At 43.4% G+C, this 17,520-nt stretch overlaps 1 protein-coding gene across 7 annotated transcripts in view; it reads left to right on the top strand.

The window, feature by feature from the left end:
* LOC143835188 (centrosome-associated protein 350-like) overlaps positions 1-17,520 on the top strand; it is a 71,282-nt gene that overhangs the window by 24,000 nt on the left and 29,762 nt on the right. For 6 of the 7 annotated variants that reach the window (XM_077332451.1, XM_077332453.1, XM_077332452.1 and 3 more), the window contains 9 exons: positions 237-390; positions 1,410-1,558; positions 2,675-2,864; positions 6,216-6,415; positions 12,364-12,524; positions 13,166-13,276; positions 14,113-14,253; positions 15,412-15,548; positions 17,069-17,188. In XM_077332451.1, the coding sequence (XP_077188566.1) occupies positions 237-390; positions 1,410-1,558; positions 2,675-2,864; positions 6,216-6,415; positions 12,364-12,524; positions 13,166-13,276; positions 14,113-14,253; positions 15,412-15,548; positions 17,069-17,188 (1,363 nt within the window). The remainder of the gene's footprint in view (positions 1-236; positions 391-1,409; positions 1,559-2,674; positions 2,865-6,215; positions 6,416-12,363; positions 12,525-13,165; positions 13,277-14,112; positions 14,254-15,411; positions 15,549-17,068; positions 17,189-17,520) is intronic. The other variant, XM_077332454.1, reaches the window with a different exon arrangement.

Consider the following 17,520-nt stretch of genomic DNA (forward strand, 5'->3'; position numbering starts at 1 on the left):
TTTGGAAGCTAGGTAGGATCAACCCTGGTAAGTATTTGGATGGGAGGCCTCCAAAAAACACTAGCACCATCACATGGAGGCAGGCAGCGGCAAACCACCTTTGAACATGTCTTGCCTGACTATGACAATTATAGGATCTCCTGGCTACACTTATAGAAACGGGATACAATAAATAATAAAATAAATCTGTAATATAGACCGTGTTCAGTTTTTACTCTCTTTTTCTTCTTCTATAGGATCTGAGGAATGGTCAGGAGAAAGACCATCAGTTCAGCCACCATCACTTCCAGTTATGAGCCCTCCAGCTAGTATTGTTTCATATGAGGATGACTTTATCTCATCACAGGGTAGCGGGATGGTGACAGACAAAAAGACAGCTGTCATTCCCAGGTATATATGAGTTGATTGTGCAAGTAGCAACAGAACAGAATTAGCTAAAAGGCATGCACACTGAGGAAGATTTGGTTGTATGCTGCAGTGTTATCTGGATATCTAAATTCTGAACCTGCCCCCGCGGTGTATGGTTAGAAAAAAAAATTCTGAAGTTTCCTTCATCTGTTAAAATGATCTGATGAGCTCTTCTTCACTTATCCATGAACAGATTAATTAATGAAATGTTAGATGTATATGTTACCTAAGCTTCAATTCAGGCACCCTGAAGGTATTTAAAGGTTTGAGCTTGCAGTTCAATGAACAGATGATGTTATGTTGTCAGAATAGAAATAAAGGCTATCTGTGATTATTTTCTCTTTTAACTCTCAGTTCAGATGGGTCATAATGCTTTGCTTACAAAGCAGTCAACAAAAGCTTAGCTAACGACGGTGTTATATCTGTGGCCATTTGGCCACTGATGCAAATGAGGGCTTCTGCCAGCCAAGGAACTAACCAATCAAAGGAACCTGTTAAGGTACAACCAGATTGCTCTGCTTAGAGCCTATCCGATTGCTCTGCTTAGAGCCAATGGGATTGCTCTGCTTAGGGCCAATTGGATTGTTCTTCTTAGGGCCAATCAGAGGCAGCAGCGGGCTGCCTGAAAGGTACAAAAGTGCTCTAGTTTGCCAGTTTTTCCTCTGTTCAGTAGTTGTAGTCTGTTGCTGGAGTTGCTAAATAAAAAGAGCTGTTCTGAAGAATTGGAGTCTGTGTTCACTGAACCCGCAGACTTAATAGAGAGAGGAATCTTTTCTGATTCAATCTGAATGTATATTTTCAGCAGTTCCCAGCATGGCCGGTGTAAATCCTGAGCTTGACACTGCCTTTTACAACATTTCAAAGATTTATTTTTTTAAAGAAGTCTGATGATGAGTCATTGTCATTGATCCTGTATTTGGTTATCCTTGAAAGCCAGTTGAATTTCACTGTGGTGTAGACCCATGTAATTGAGAAACGCTATCTATATTTTTGCTCTGTAGTAGTGCTTGCAGCAGCATCCCAAGCATGAAAGAAGAGTTTATCAGCAGTAAATCAGCTTTTGAAGCGCAAGATAAAGAGTGTACCCGCCATTCCACAGGAACTCCATCTTCCAGCTCATCTTCATTCTCAAGAACAGGGGGAAAGGAAAGTAAGTATGCCATAGCCTTTCTTCGTTGGCTATTTGTGGTGCTTTAAGTAAAAATATTATCTCTGAGTAATGTATTGTATACATTATTTTTCTCCACCTGCCACTCTGAGCTGGGGAAATGAAACCTGGGAGTAAGGAATCCCCCATTTTGGCCCATAACCAGAACATTGTTATGGGGGAAGGATTATTACATCATTATTTATTTTCTCTACTTTGCTTCAACATGATTTTACATTCCCCCCCCCCCTTTACAGGCTTTTTTTAAAAGTAGGAGGACTCTGCAGACCTACCAACTGCTAATTCTGTTCTAGTCTATTGCATAGAGAATTCACATTTGGAAGATTTATGACAGGGTACACATTTTTTTTACCTCAACTCCTTCCTTTTTCACACAGATAATTACAAATGGGTAGCCGTGTTGGATAAGGGCCTCTTGTGGCGCAGAGTGGTAAGGCAGCCGTCTGAAAGCTTTGCCCATGAGGCTGGGAGTTCAATCCCAGCAGCCGGCTCAAGGTTGACTCAGCCTTCCATCCTTCCGAGGTCGGTAAAATGAGGACCCAGTTTGCTTGCTGGGGGGTAAACGGTAATGATTGGGGAAGGCACTGGCAAACCACCCCGTATTGAGTCTGCCATGAAAACGCTGGAGGGCGTCACCTCAAGGGTCAGACATGACCCAGTGCTTGCACAGGGGATACCTTTACCTTTAGCCGTGTTGGTCTGAAGTAGCACAATAAAATCAGAGTCCAGTAACACCTTTAAGACCAACAAAGATTTATTCAGGGTGTGAGCTTTTGAGTGCAAGCACTTTTTGTCAGACTATGATCTTCATACATGATGAAGTGGTCATGTAAGAAGATCATAGTCTGACAAAGAGTGCTTGCACTCGAAAGCTCACGCCCTGAATAAATCTTTGTTGGTCTTAAAGGTACAGATAATTGTCATTTGAGAGGCTTGTGACCAATTTTATACCAACTCTGAGTGCTGATTGGAGGGGCATGATGATTGTGGTTATGGGTCTGCCCCCAATGTGGTGGGAGGATATCAATCCTACAACCAGGCTATGCTCACTGATTATTTTTTGCTTTTAAAAAGGCTTTGTTAAAATATGTCTTACAGGACTGGAATCTTTTACTGGGGTTTCAGATTTTTCTTTGTGGGAAAAAAACGAAATGTTCGCAGACTCAGACTACATGCTATTAGAGACAAAGACCTCAGTGCCTAGAAGTGGAGTATCCAGTAGAGAACAAGTCCAGAATCCAGACTCTGACAACACTTTGGAAGAGCTTTCTGGTCATACTTTGATCAGGTAAAGTTAACTTTTAACTGGACTTAGTTGCATATTACCATGAAACTGTATCTATATACTGTATTCATATAGTAATATATATTTGGTGACAGAAATCCTAAAGCTTGCTAGAGGCTCAAGAGTGCCACCTAAAGTATTTGGGATTGTGGACCCCTAGATTCTGTTAGAATGAGTTATTCACTTCCATTCCACATTGGACCATCTTGTCAGACTTAATTCCTTTTAGACAAAGGACAAATTGTTTTGAATCAGACTCTCTATTTGTCATGGAAGTTCAGAGCCATTACCAGGTGCTTGATGGGGGTGACAGTATGTTGCAGATGGCTCTGATTAGTAAAAGTAGCCTCTGACATCAGAAATTCTGCCCCCCCCCACCTGGTAGAACGAGCTCCCAGAGGAGATTAGGGCCCTGATGGAATAATTCCGCAGGGCCTGCAAAAGGGAGCTCCTCCACCAGGCATTTGGTTGAGGTCGACCAGTACAACCACTTCCAACTGGCCCCCCTCAGCCTCCCTCCTCCAACCAGCATTGCAGGCTCACCCAACCCACTGGGCCATCAGTAAGCATTGAGTTATTTTTCTCCCCAATGTTCTGTTGTTCATAATGTTATAGTTATTACTAGCAAGAAAGCCTATTGCAAGCAGGAATGCAGTCGGCGCTAGGACCCAGGGGACACTGGGAGGTGCAGATCTCTGTGTGTCTCTCTCCCTGTGTGTTGGTGTGCCTATTAGGACTCGTTCTTAGGAGGGAAGGAGGGCTGGTGTGCAGTTTGGGGCAGCTCTCTGTCTTTCCCTCCCTCACAGCAGGGGTGGCTCTGTCTGTGTCACTGTCAGCAGCTTAGGGCAGCTTTCTCTGTGTCTCTCTCTGCCTCCTTCACAGCAGGAGCGATAGGAGGGAATGAGGGCTCATGTTTGGTCTGGCAGGGCTCTGTGTGTCTCTCTCTGTCTCTGGCGCGTCTGAGAGGAACATGGCTAGCATCCAGGGAGGGAGGGCAGGAGCTGTAGGGGCAGGGCCCATTGCTGGCTGCACCCTGATTGGCCGTATTCCAACTTGGACAGCTGGACACGTCCCACCCCCCAGGCTGTTTCACAAATATATAGAGGAACCATGGATAAGGATTATGTTATTATATACAGAGTTATTTGTACAATTATCCCTGTTTCATGTAAACCGCCCTGAGCCTTCGGGGAGGGCGGTATATAAATGTAATAATAAAATAAATTGGGATTTGCATGGGACTGGAGAAGGCTGTTGGTCATTATTAGTAGAGGATATATTTATATAAATATATGATTTGGGATTTTCCCTTGTCTTCAGTTTTCAGTTGAAACTGGGTTCACAGGAAGTTGGATAGTGGTTAAGGATTCCTTGAACTTCTTGCCTACTACAAGGAACTCTGCATATGTTCTGAGGAATCTGTTATAGTATATGTGACATGAGTGTAGCTTAGTTAGTTCAACTGTATTGCTTTTCATTTGAATATCTCTCTGCTGTTGCTGTGTGCTTTTCCCTGTATTGTATTTCGCCTATTTTCATCCCTTTTAAAATCCAACTACCCTTTCTCTTTCTTTTCTCTCTTTTACAATACACCTTTTTATAATGTCCTTTTTTGCTTTGCTTAATATAATCTATTGCTCTGGGATATTTCTTGTAATCTTTTCCCCATGTGCTAGACTGCTTAGGTATTACCAGATTGTGAAAAATTATTTTTATTATTGCTTTTGTTATTACTTTGCTAGAAGACTACCTTCTCAGTAGGTCAATCTAGAGGTTCTCAGGTGGTCTTGAGTGTTGGCAGACGGTACAAGAATACTTTCTGGGGAACCTTTGGTCTAAGGCAGTTTGCTGTTAAGGGAAGGCACCATTTCCCCCTTCCTACTGTAACAACATTTTTAAATATGTGGTATGGAGATAATTAGTACTAACAATATTTAGCCGTTAAAGATTCCCATGTTACTTAAATAGAACTGTGTTGCAGTATATTCTGATACTTGAAGCAGAATGTTATAGAACTGGAGTTAAATTCTAATGTTTATTGCTGATTTGGACATGCTATAGATATTATTTCTAGAGTAGTGGTCCCCAACCTTTTTATCACTGGGGACCGGTCAACGTGTGACAATTTTACTGAGGCCCGGGGGGGGGGTAGTCTTTTGCCGAGGGACGTGACACCTGCCTGAGCCCCTGCTCCACTTGCTTTCCTGCCGGCACCCCTGACTTCCTGCTGCCTGCTGTGGGGTGCTGCCAGGGGGAGCCCCAACCATGGTGGCTGCCAGAGAGCACTAAAGATGAGCTGGCAGCAGAGTGACAGGGCAGCCCCTGAGGCAGCAGCCGGGGAGGAGGACGAGGAGGAGCTGCGGCCCAGTACCGACTGATCGATGGACCGGCACCAGTCGCCGGACCGGGGGTTGGGGACCATTGTTCTAGAGCATTTATGTATATATAAAATAAAGCCAAGCAAATGACACAGGCTTAGGACTCAGAACCTAAACTGAGGACTATTCTCAAAGAAGAACTTGTATTTTGAATGGTATTTTGACAGGTTGCTTTTAATGTCCACAAATGAAATCAATGACCACAGAGCATGATTCAGAATCTTCTAGAAAGATGATTTAAACATTAGTTCTGGCCAGCTCGAGCAGAAGATGTTAGCATGCCACAAATAGTAATTTTCTCTGTGTATTATCAGAGTCAGCATAAAAGTTTCCTCAAGTTATGTTCCTCACTTTTTCCTTACAGTTATCCTACTTTTTCATCTTGTGAATGTGTTTCCCACTGCTCATTTCTTTGTCACAAACACTCCTTGTAGTTTTATGCCAGCTTGGTATAGTGGTTAGGAGCGCCAACATCTCCTCTTCATGCAACCATCTGAGTGACCTTGGGATCGCTATGGCACTGATAAAGCTGTTCTGACTGAGCAGTAATATCAGGGCTCTCTCAGCCTCACCTCCCTCACAGGGTGTCTGTTGTGGGGAGAGGAAAGGGAAGGCGACTGTAAGCCACTATGAGCCTCCTTCAGGTAGGGAAAAGTGGCATATAAGAACCAACTCTTCTTCTTCAGTAATATCAGGGCTCTCTCAGCCTCAGCTCCCTCACAGGGTGTCTTGTTGTGGGGAGAGGAAAGGGAAGGCAAATGTAACCCGCTTTGAGATTCCTTCTGATAGAGAGAAGCAGCATATAAGAACCAACTCTAATTTTCCTCCTCCACCACCACTACCACCACCACCCTCATCATTATTATTTTGTGGCTGTAGACCCCTGCTCTAAGGAAATCATTCTCCACTACTGTTGCATGAATGCCCTATCTCTCTGAACTTTTTAACTTCTGGTTTGATTTTTTTGTCCTATCAGTCTTCCAGATAAGATAAGGTCACCAAGGACTGCAAGCTGTCCTCAGTCTCCAGGGGTGCAGAAACAGCTGGAAGCTCTAGCAGAACAATTTAGGTCTTCTTCAAGATCTCAAGCAACTATACTTCCTGGACCCAAACCAAATCTTGCTTTGCCTGATATGAACCTTGAAGCCAAAAGTACTGGGACAGGTGTTGTGAGTGGTGAGCTGACTAAACAAACTGTTATTTATATGTATGTATCTATGTGTGTAAAAGTTTGATTTGAGCACATGAACATAGGTGCCTAAATGTGAAGGCACTGTGAGTTACTCGATTATGACATATTTAGCTTACCATTGTCCAAAATGATAGATAAATCATATGGATTGGGTCCTATGAACACATTCCATGTGCACAGGATAATTTCTGCTATGTAGTTGTGTTTTCACTTGCACTAGCACTTCAGTGAAGCTATGAGCTATACCGTGCAGGGCCACCCAAGACGGACAGGTCATAGCTGAGAGCTCTGACAAAAGGTGATCCACTGGAGAAGGAAATGGCAAACCACTCCAGTATCTTTGCCATGAAAACTCTATGGACAGTTCCAATTTAATTCAGATGACCATCAGGTATACTACTGTGGACAAGAATCTCACAGAAGAAATGGAGTAGCATTCATAATCAATAAGAGAGTAGGAAAAGCAGTCTTGGGATACAATCCCCAAAATGACAGAATGATCTCAGTTCGAATCCAAGGCAAACCATTCAACATCACAGTGATCCAGGTCTACGCCCCAACCACTACTGCTGAAGAGGATGAAGTTGATCAGTTCTATGAAGCCCTACAACACCTTCTAGAAGCAACGCCCAAAAATGATGTGCTTATCATCATGGGGGATTGGAATGCTAAAGTAGGAAGCCAAAAGATAACCGGGATAACAGGCAAGTTTGGCCTTGGAGTACAAAATGAAGCAGGGCACAGGCTGGTAGAATTTTGTCAAGAGAATACAATGGTCATAGCAAACACTCTTTTCCAGCAACCCAAGAGACGACTCTACACATGGACATCACCAGACGGTCAACACAGAAATCAGATTGACTATGTGCTCTGCAGCCAAAGATGGAAAAGTTCTATCCAGTCAATAAAAACAAGACCAGGAGCTGATTGTGGTTCAGATCATGAGCTTCTTGTTGCAAAATTTAGGCTTAAATTGAAGAAAGTAGGGAAAAGCACTAGGCCACTCAGGTATGAACTAAATCATATCCCTGACGAATACACAGTGGAGGTGACAAATAGATTTAAGGAATTAGATCTGATAGACAGAGTGCCTGAAGAACTATGGACGGAGGTTCGCAACATTGTACAAGAGGTAGCAACTAAAACCATCCCAAAGAAAAAGAAATGCAAGAAATCAAAATGGCTGTCTGAGGAAGCTTTACAAATAGCTAAGGAGAGAAGGGAAGTGAAAGGCAAGGGAGAAAGAGAAAGATACACCCAATTGAATGCAGAATTCCAGAGAAAAGCTAGAAGAGATAAGAATGCCTTCTTAAATGAACAGTGCAAACAAATAGAAGAAAACAATAGAATGGGGAGGACCAGAGATCTTTTCAAGAAAATTGGAGATATGAAGAGAACGTTTCATGCAAAGATGGGTATGATAAGGGACCAAAATGGTAGGGACCTCACAGAAGCAGAAGAGATCAAACAAAGGTGGCAAAATTATACAGAAGAACTATACAAGAGCGAGCTTAACATCCCTGATGACCACAATGGGGTAGTTACTGACCTGGAGCCAGACATCCTGGAATGTGAAGTCAAATGGGCCTTAGGAAGTCTGAGCAACAATAAAGCTAGTGGTAGTGACAGCATTCCAGTTGAACTATTCAAAATCTTAAAGGACGATGCAGTAAAAGTGCTACACTCAATATGCCAGCAAATTTGGAAAACTCAACAATGGCCACAGGATTGGAAAAGGTCAGTTTACATTCCAATACCAAAGAAGGGCAATGCCAAAGAATGTTCAAACTACCGCACCATCGCACTAATTTCTCATGCTAGCAAAGTTATGCTCAAAATCCTACAAGCTAGGCTCCAGCAATATGTGGACCGAGAACTTCCAGAAGTACAGGCAGGATTTCGAAGAGGCAGAGGAACTAGAGATCAAATTGCCAACATACGCTGGATCATGGAGAAAGCTAGGGAGTACCAGAAGAACGTCTACTTCTGCTTCATTGACTATGCTAAAGCCTTTGATTGTGTGGAGCACAACAAATTGTGGCAAGTTCTTAAAGAGATGGGAATACCAGAGCATCTTATTTGTCTCTTGAGAAATTTATATGCAGGTCAAGAAGCAACAGTGAGAACTGAACATGGAATCACTGACTGGTTCAAAATTGAGAAAGGAGTTCGGCAAGGCTGTATACTGTCGCCTTGCCTATTTAACTTGTATGCAGAGCACATCATGAGAAATGCGGGATTAGAGGAGTCACAAATTGGGATCAAGATTGCAGGGAGAAATATCAACAACCTCAGATATGCAGATGATACCACTCTAATGGCAGAAAGTGAAGAGGAACTAAAGAGCCTATTGATGCGGGTGAAGGAGGAGAGTGCCAAAGTTGGCTTGAAACTCAACATCAAGAAAACAAAGATCATGGCATCCGGCCCTCTCAATTCCTGGCAAATAGGGGGAAGAAATGGAGATAGTGACAGATTTTATTTTCCTGGGCTCCAAGATCACTGCAGATGGGGACTGCAGCAAAGAAATTAAAAGACGCTTGCTCCTGGGGAGGAAAGCTATGGCAAATCTAGACAGCATCCTAAAAAGCAGAGACATCACCCTGCCAACAAAAGTGCGTTTAGTCAAGGCTATGGTCTTCCCAGTTGCAATGTATGGCTGCGAAAGTTGGACCATAAGGAAGGCCGAGCATCAAAGAATTGAGGCTTTTGAACTCTGGTGCTGGAGAAGACTCTTGCGAGTCCCTTGGACTGCAAGGCGAACAAACCAGTCAGTCCTAGAGGAGATCAGCCCTGACTGCTCTTTAGAAGGCCAGATCCTGAAGATGAAACTCAAATATTTTGGCCACCTCATGAGAAGGAAGGACTCCCTGGAGAAGAGCCTAATGCTGGGAGAGATCGAGGGCAAAAGAAGAAGGGGACGACAGAGAATGAGGTGGATGGAGTCACTGAATCAGTCGGTGCAAACTTAAATGGACTCCGGGGAATGGTAGAGGACAGGAAGGCCTGGAGGATCATTGTCCATGGGGTCGCAATGGGTCGGACACGACTTCGCACATAACAACAACAAGCACTTCTGTTTGCATGATAATATAGATCTATGCCCCACCCCCCGGGGACTCGGGATTTGGATCCGAAGTAATACATCATCAGGACCTCCTCTCTACCTGCTAGTAGTAGGAGGGGGGAAGTTGAGCTGCCGTTCTTGCCATGCCGGTAATATTGGTAACGTTATTGTTGTTTTAATGGGGTTTTAATGGGGATTCTGGGATGCTGTTACCCACCACGAGCCGCAAGGGAGTGGCGGGAAATAAATCTAATAATAATAAATCTAATAATAATAATAATAATAATGAGATCGTTGCTTTTTAATGAGCTTTGTGGCAGAGACTATCTTACATGTGTGCAACACATTCATAAAATCCAAGCCTGTATTTATTGGACACTTTTCACTCTAATGGACAAAGTAATTTAAAACAAATGAAAATACAATCAGATAAAATAAAAGAAACAGAATTTAGATATCTATAAAAGGTCTTAAGAATAAACTGTATCTTGGGGCTGGTCTGCAATCCAACCGGCCCATTGTCCAAGGCCATACAGAATGAGCCACAGGATAAGAACCAAAGGCCAAGGGCCATTCCGCACTCGTCCAAAATAGCACAATGATTACAAATTGAAATCGCTACAGTTTTGCTGTTATGCACAACATCGTTGACAATCTGCAACACTCCTGAAACCGATCTGCAAAAAGCGCTTCGTTGTAGTGCTTTCAGGGAAATCCCAAAAAGTGGATTCACCCTCCGGAAAGCGCTACACTCTTGCAACCAATCAGCAACACTAGCGGGAAAGTTCTGTGCGTTACCATTGTTGCGGTTTCTGCAGAGTCCCTCCCCCTAGCTCTCTCCTCTGATCTTCCGGCAAAGCGATCGCCATTTTTTTTTCTCTGAGCGGGCGGAGATCAACGCACCGGCGAGCCTTCGCTTACCCAGCGAGGCTTCCCTGGCTGCAGAGCTGTTTTAAGTCACTAAGCACGAAACAACACACAGCCCCGTTTGCTGGTTTATTTTCCCTTTATTTTTTACTGTATTTTCGGCCGAAAATCGCACCTGTGCCGGGGGGGGGTTATTTTTTTTCACTCGGGGGGAGCGTGGCAATGATGAAACGGCAGCTCAAACGCCACCTGCTACCTAGATGAGTCTCTCAGTTGCCACAAATCAACGCAGATTCATTGCAACGTGTGTTTTTTTTTAAACTTCCTTAAAGGGAAAGGGGCTTTTTGGGATCATGATAACAGCCTCCCATTGGCTGCTTGACGGCCAGGGGCGGGACGAGCTCGGCAATATAGTTTTCTGGCTAGCAATTTTTGCTGAGGCCGGAAGCCTGTGGGAAACGATAGAAACGCAACTGGATTCCACTACAAAGCCAGGTATGCATAACGACGAATTCCACTATTTAAAATGGCGTTTTTTCGTCCCGCAACCAATTTGCCACATAGATCCTGGTGCGGAATGGCCCCAAGAGTTCATGCCTCCTGCCCATATCCAAGATATATACCAGGAATCTGAAGTTCTGGTTCAGTCTAGGAGCATTTTACATTGCCATCTTTGTCTTCACTTGGAGAAAAAGAAGAAGGAAGAGACGAAGAAAGAGTAATTTCAAAGTGTTCTTCAGTCGCCTTCTTTCCTCTCCCCACAACAGACATCCTGTGAGGGAGGGGGACTGAGACCTCTGACAGAACTTCTCTGAGAACAGCTCTAACAGGACTGTGACTAGCCCAAGGTCACCCATCTGGCTGCATGTAGAGTAGTAGGAAATCAAACCTATCTCTCCAGGTTAGAGGCCACCACTCTTAACCACTATACCATGCTGACTCCTCAGATCACTGAATCCTCCCAGGAGGCTTTCCATCAATGCAGGTTATAACGTTACTTAAAGCAAAACAAAAAAAGCAGGCAAAACAACTGAAAAATATTTCATTCTGTTGCGAGACAAGCAGGGATCCATTCTCAATTATAATGTCAGAGTTTGATCAGTTAAAATGATCTGATCTTCAATGAAATGCACAGCTCAGCAGTTCATATTTGCACAGCCTCTGTAAAACCAATACCACCAGGTAGGGGGCAGTAATATTAAAGGTGCTAGAGTGACGTAGGTGTTCTATGGAGTCTCTTCAATTAAACCCCACACATTCACCTCCACGGTAAGTAAACGTGCACGTCTCCCAATGTGGGACTGAACAGAATTTGCTAAAATCAAAACTTACCTGTAATTAGGGATGTGTATTTGGCTTGGTTAAACTAAAAAAAAACCCAAATCAATGCTGATTTGTGGTTTCCCCCCAAGTTTTTCACTGAACTTGCCTAGTTTGATTCAGAACCTAAATCAAAAGAGCCAATTTGATTTGGGTTCCTGAATCATTGCTGCATGAAGAGACATTTAAAGTATGCCCCCCCCCCAACAACTCAAACAAACAGCTGATCTGCAGAGAAAAGCCTCTCAAGATCAGTTGTTTGTTAGCTGTGAGGCGGTGGTTCAAACTGCCCTCCCCAACCCAAGCTTGATCCTATAGAGACACTTCTTTCTGAGGATCAGCTGTTTATCCAGCTGTGTGTGTTCAAACTGCTCACACAGAGTCCAAGCTGCTTTGGTGGAGAAGCTTCTCTCCACAGATCAGCTGTTTGGAATCAACCCCCCCCCCCCTATAGCCTCCATCAGATCAGCTGTTTGTCAGACTAGTGATGGTTTGAACAGCCCAAGACTCCTCACTCAGCCCAAGCCTAACCCAGGGAGAGAAGCCTTTCTACCCAACAACTGATCCTTGGATAAAAGAAGAACTCTCAGCAAACAACAGCCACAAGTAAGTGCTATTCTGATTTCTGACTTGATATAAGGCCAATTTTTAGGGTAATGCTGTATGTTTTTTTTACAGACTCCAAGCATTTCTTCCCCGCTGACCTCCAGCCTCAACTATTAGCAGAGCTCCAGTTCTTAAGTGTCATTGAGGCATCTCTACAGCAGCTTTCGGACGTGAATCGATTGCAGGGCATATTACTTGCACAAGAAGGTGTTTCACTTGCTCAAATACTAAAGGTAACCACAGAAATGCTTTATCTCTACTTTAAATGGTCTTTGTGTTCTCTAAAAGAGACACAAAATGGAAAAGCTTTTCCTGCTCTGCGAAAATGTCGCTTGAGATCTGAAAGAATATTGTCACATTCACACTAAATCCACAAAACTACCAGGTTCCTATATAAATAAGATATAGATTATGCTAATTTTGTTTCTGTTTTGTGTTTTGAGTTGAATGTTGCAATCCAATTACTCTTCTTGGCAAGAAGGTAGTAGCACGGTGCTTATTTGTAGACTCCTGTCTTTGCTGGTCCTTAAAACAAATCAGCCGCATTTTGCAAATCAGAGTTGCTGGGAGAGGGGAGTAAGGGAACATAATTCCAGGGCCCAGTCACATGACTTGTTTTTATGTAACGTTTGAGTTGAGTCTGGGAGATGTGAGGAAGGGGCCCCAGAGAGAATTTCAGCCATTTTTTTTGTGGCAGCCCTGATGCCATTGTGACCAATTTAATGAGATTACATCACAGCTATCGGAGAAGAAGCTTTGAAACGGAAGTTGCCAAAGATAAATATTCAAAAATGCTGAAGCTGAAGACATACTTGAGTATAGCTTTTAACAGTAAATCAGATACGATGATTGGAGTGTTTTCTTTGCTGTGCAGGCCCAGCAAAAGCAACATGAGGCAGACTTGGCTCTTATGAAGCTCAAAGCAGAGCAAGAGATTTTGGAAAGTCAGAGGAAACTGAAGGAGGCACAACAGAAAGCAGCTCAGGTAAATACAGCTTTTAAAATAGTGTAAGAGTACGCAAGTAGTGCTTAAACATTGTGGATATCATGGATTTCTGGTGTGGGACCTTTATGTGGCAGGACTAGAAAATTGTGGCAGAGGCTTTAGGAGGGGAAAGATTATGTTGTAACAAACACAAGATCTTGGTACCAAGTATGTAGATTCCTATGAAGTGTATTTCTCCAGCTTTAATTTTCCAGCCCAGCTAATTCAAGGTGATATGAGCTTTTAAGGGCACTACCTACAGAATCTTGGTGATGTTAGGAAAGTTCTTTGCATTGTCCCAGCATGTAAAAACTGTGTTGCTATGTAAGCACTTCTGTGTAATGCTCTTCTTTTGCTATGGTTGCCAGTTCCGGGATGGAAATACCTGGAGATTTGGGGGGTGGAGCTGAAGGAGGGTAGAGTATAATGACAGATTCCTCCTTTTGAAGTGGCCATTTGCTCCAGGTGAACTGATTTCTGTTGCCTGGAGATCAGTTATAATCTCAGGAGATCTCCACCTACCACCTGGAGGTTGGCAGTCCTTTCCATTGCTTCAAGCAACATAGACAGAATCATAGAATACTAGAGATGAAAGGGACCTCCCGGGTCATCTAGTCCAACCCCCTGCACTATGCAGGACACTCACAACCCTTTCGCTCATCCACTGCCACTACCTTGAACCTTCTGTTTTTTGCTTTGTCTTCCAACTATGTGGATTATTTGAGAGCTCTGATGTACTGGATTGTGTTCTCATATAGGGGGTTGGACACCCCCTTCCAGCTTCTCAGAATGAGGTCATTCCGAATGAGTGAATGACTCTCTCTCTTTCTCTGTAGGCTGATGCAGAATCACTACAGCAGCTGGTGCAGTCCCAAGAAGATGCAGCAGGAGGTCTCCATGAGACTACATGTAAAATAGCAGCTCAGCAGATGGAGGCAGCTCTTCTCACCACAGCTACTGCTTGGCAGATCCGCAAGGTGATTTTCTGCTGTGAAGTCCTTAGCAAACATGGCCAAATTTTAAAAGTGACCTTAAGATCCATTGGCTTATGGTAACCAAAGCTTTTGCAAAGCTTTCTCCTTGTTCCTACAGGTTGGAAAAAGGAAGTCTGTTAACTTTTTGAGGGGGGAAATGGAGTGAAACATTTCCCCTCTGAGTTCATGTACTGCTGTTTAATATTCTGGACTGTAGCATGGAGGATGTTTCTCCATCCTAAGGAACCTTCTTCCAATTTAGAACTGGTTAAGCCTGGAGGAAAGCTTCTGGTTTTGCTTAGTAGAAAGTCTGGGTATTCTGGCCAGTCAGAATAGTTTTACATAACATGAGAGGGACTGTGTGCTCTTTCCCTGGTAGATGTTTTGTGGTGTGCAAAGAGAGACATTCCTGACAATTTCTTGGGTGGCTTTAGGGGCTAGTTTGGGGGGGGGGGTCTTCTGCTATGGTAAAAATGTGGGAGATTCCATACTGAAAGGTCTTTGTTTTAAAGCAAAAAATTGTACAAGTAACTGACCACTGAAATGTTAGTGGTATAGCTATCTTTGCAAACAAGGTACAAGTTAGAGAAGGTTTGCTAAACTGGCACACTGAATGCAGTTTCCAAGTACTTCTGTGTTTTGAAAGGGTACTCTTAGAAGTAGCCCTTTGCCGTACTCATTTAGTGTTATGCTGATAATCTAATTGTTCAGATAACACGACAATCAATTTGTAAATTGTCTCTTATACTAGGGGTAGACCTCAGAATATGGGGTTATCACTAGGTAGAATTGCCAGCCAGGAGCTGGCAGCCAACAAGAGTCTGGGGGGGAGGGGGCAGGGACATGGGGTAACACCCAGAAGTGACGTCAAACTGTTCTAGGGGGTATTCAAAACTGTTTGATGGAACCAAAGAGTTTTCAGCAATTCCTAGAGCAAACTGATGTGATTTCTGGGACTTCTCTGGAAGTGATGAAACACTGTTGCCCAACAATAATTTCTTTCCATTATTTCCTCCTGTTAGCGACAAGAGCAGCAGTGTGTAACAGGCAAACTTATCACCAAATTAAAATAATTAATATTTGGTAATTTCTCATAAGCTAAATCATGATATATAGTTTGATGTTTGTGAAATTTATTTCTCACTAAACCCGTGTATTCAGCTGTCAGAGATAGCATGTGCCCAATGCCCAGATGCAGCCAGTATTCCTGCAAACCCAGTGCCATTGCTATTGGACCCAAAGCAGAAGCACCGTTCAACATGCATAAAGAAAGTAAAAGCTCGTGCTGATACAAGCAGGTATTTTCATTGGAACTTTTAAGTTCCAAATATAGAATATGGCGGTTGTTTTCACAGTTACTAAGAAAAAGCAATGAGTGATATAAAAAAAAATTGCCTTTGTCCTTGTGATCACAAGTTGTCGTGATGTATTGGTTCTAGGCCTTGGGGAAGATATCACCAGTCAGGCATCCGTGTATTTCACTTATTATTTATTATGATATTTATATAATGCCCTCCCCTGAGGCTCAGGGTGGTTTACATGGAACTGCAGAAAAACAATACAAATAACACAATGAATTGAACAATAGGAATACGGTCATACAATACAGCAGTGGTCCCCAACCTTTTTATCTCCGGGGACCAGTCAACGCTTGACAATTTTACTGAGGCCCGGGGGGGGGGGGGGGTAGTCTTTTGCTGAGGGCCGCCTGAGCCCCTGCTCCACTTGCTTTCCCGCCAGCGCCCCTGACTTCCTGTCGCCTGCTGGGGGGCGTTGCCAGCAGCAGCTGCGCAGTGCCACACTGAGGGGGAGCCCCAGCCATGGCGGCTGCCGAAGAGCACCAAAGGTGAGCCAGTGGCAGAGTGGCAGGGCAGCCCCCGAGGCAGCAGCTGGGGAGGAGGGCAAGTAGGAGCCGCGGTCCGGTACTGACTGATAAATGGACTGGTCCCAGTCCCTGGACCAGGGGTTGGGAATAGCTGCAATACCGTATCTCCTCCTGAAGACCGTAGAGGGAAATGACCTTTGCTTGTTGCTTATCATGTTATGTTTTAAGCTACGAAGCAATGTTAGTTTCTCCCTACACCCTTCCCCCCCGTTCCAGACTGCTAGGTTTGGAAAGAGAAGTCTCATAATGGTTTGTGCCTTGCCAGATCAGAATCCTCCCCCTACCTATTATGAAACTTTCTTTGCTTCTCCATAAAGAGTATTGTTTGACAAGAATCCCTTACATTCTCACTGGTAAAAAATAGATTAAAATGGGTAGCCGTGTTGGTCTGAAGTAGCACAACAAAATCAGGGTCCAGTAGCATCTTAAAGACCAACAAAGATTTATTCAAGGCGTGAGCTTTCAAGCGCAAGCACTCTTCCTCAGACTAGGAAGAGTGCTTGCACTCAAAAGCTCATGCCTTGAGAGGAATGGGAAGGCTACTGTAAGCCGCTTTGAGCCTCCTTCGGGTAGGGAAAAGCAGCATATAAGAACCAATTCTTGATCTTCATCTTCTTCTTGATCTTCTTCTTATTCTTATTATTCTTCTGCATCATCTTCTTCTGCATCTTCTTTTGCATCTTCTTCTGCATCTTCATCATTGTTGGTCTTAAAAGTGCTATCGAACTCTGATTTTGTGGTAAAAAATAGGCCATGGTCAGGCAATTTCCTGCAAAATGCTGCTTATGGTATTTCACTTAATATTTTTCATTAATTTATCTGACTTTATGTAGATTATGCTTTAGTATTTATTTCTTTATGTATCCAAATCTATCACCTGGAAGAAACTTCTGATGTTCAATTTATACAAACGTCCTTGTTTTTCTTTACTAGGAAAACAGACGCTGTTACCCCATCGCAAAATAAAGTGGAGACGAGTGACTCAGAGCACCCTTCCTCCCCTTCATTTGATAGTTGTTCAGAATCATCAAGATCAAAGGCACGTGATGAGAGGTGAGGAGCTAAATCTAACAAGTTGGTTATAAATGCTACAAAGGTGATACATGACACAGGAAGCATAGATTAGCCTCACCCTTCCTTAGCAGGTTGAAAAATATAACCATTCTCACCTCTCCTTATTTCATAACTGTATATCATTTTACAAAGTCAAAACCAGTTTGGTAAATGTTTCAGTGCATTTTCTAAGACTGTTAAGAGACAAATGAAATATTAAGTACAGATCTTTCTGGAACACGATGGGATATGTATCCTACCACTCTGCTCAGGTAAAGGTGTCACACTCCTTTGGAGTAAGGAGCCTTCTGTTGATGCATGAGGCTCTTATA

The sequence above is a fragment of the Paroedura picta genome, chromosome 4 (assembly GCF_049243985.1).
Source record: "Paroedura picta isolate Pp20150507F chromosome 4, Ppicta_v3.0, whole genome shotgun sequence".
Lineage (NCBI taxonomy): Eukaryota > Metazoa > Chordata > Lepidosauria > Squamata > Gekkonidae > Paroedura > Paroedura picta.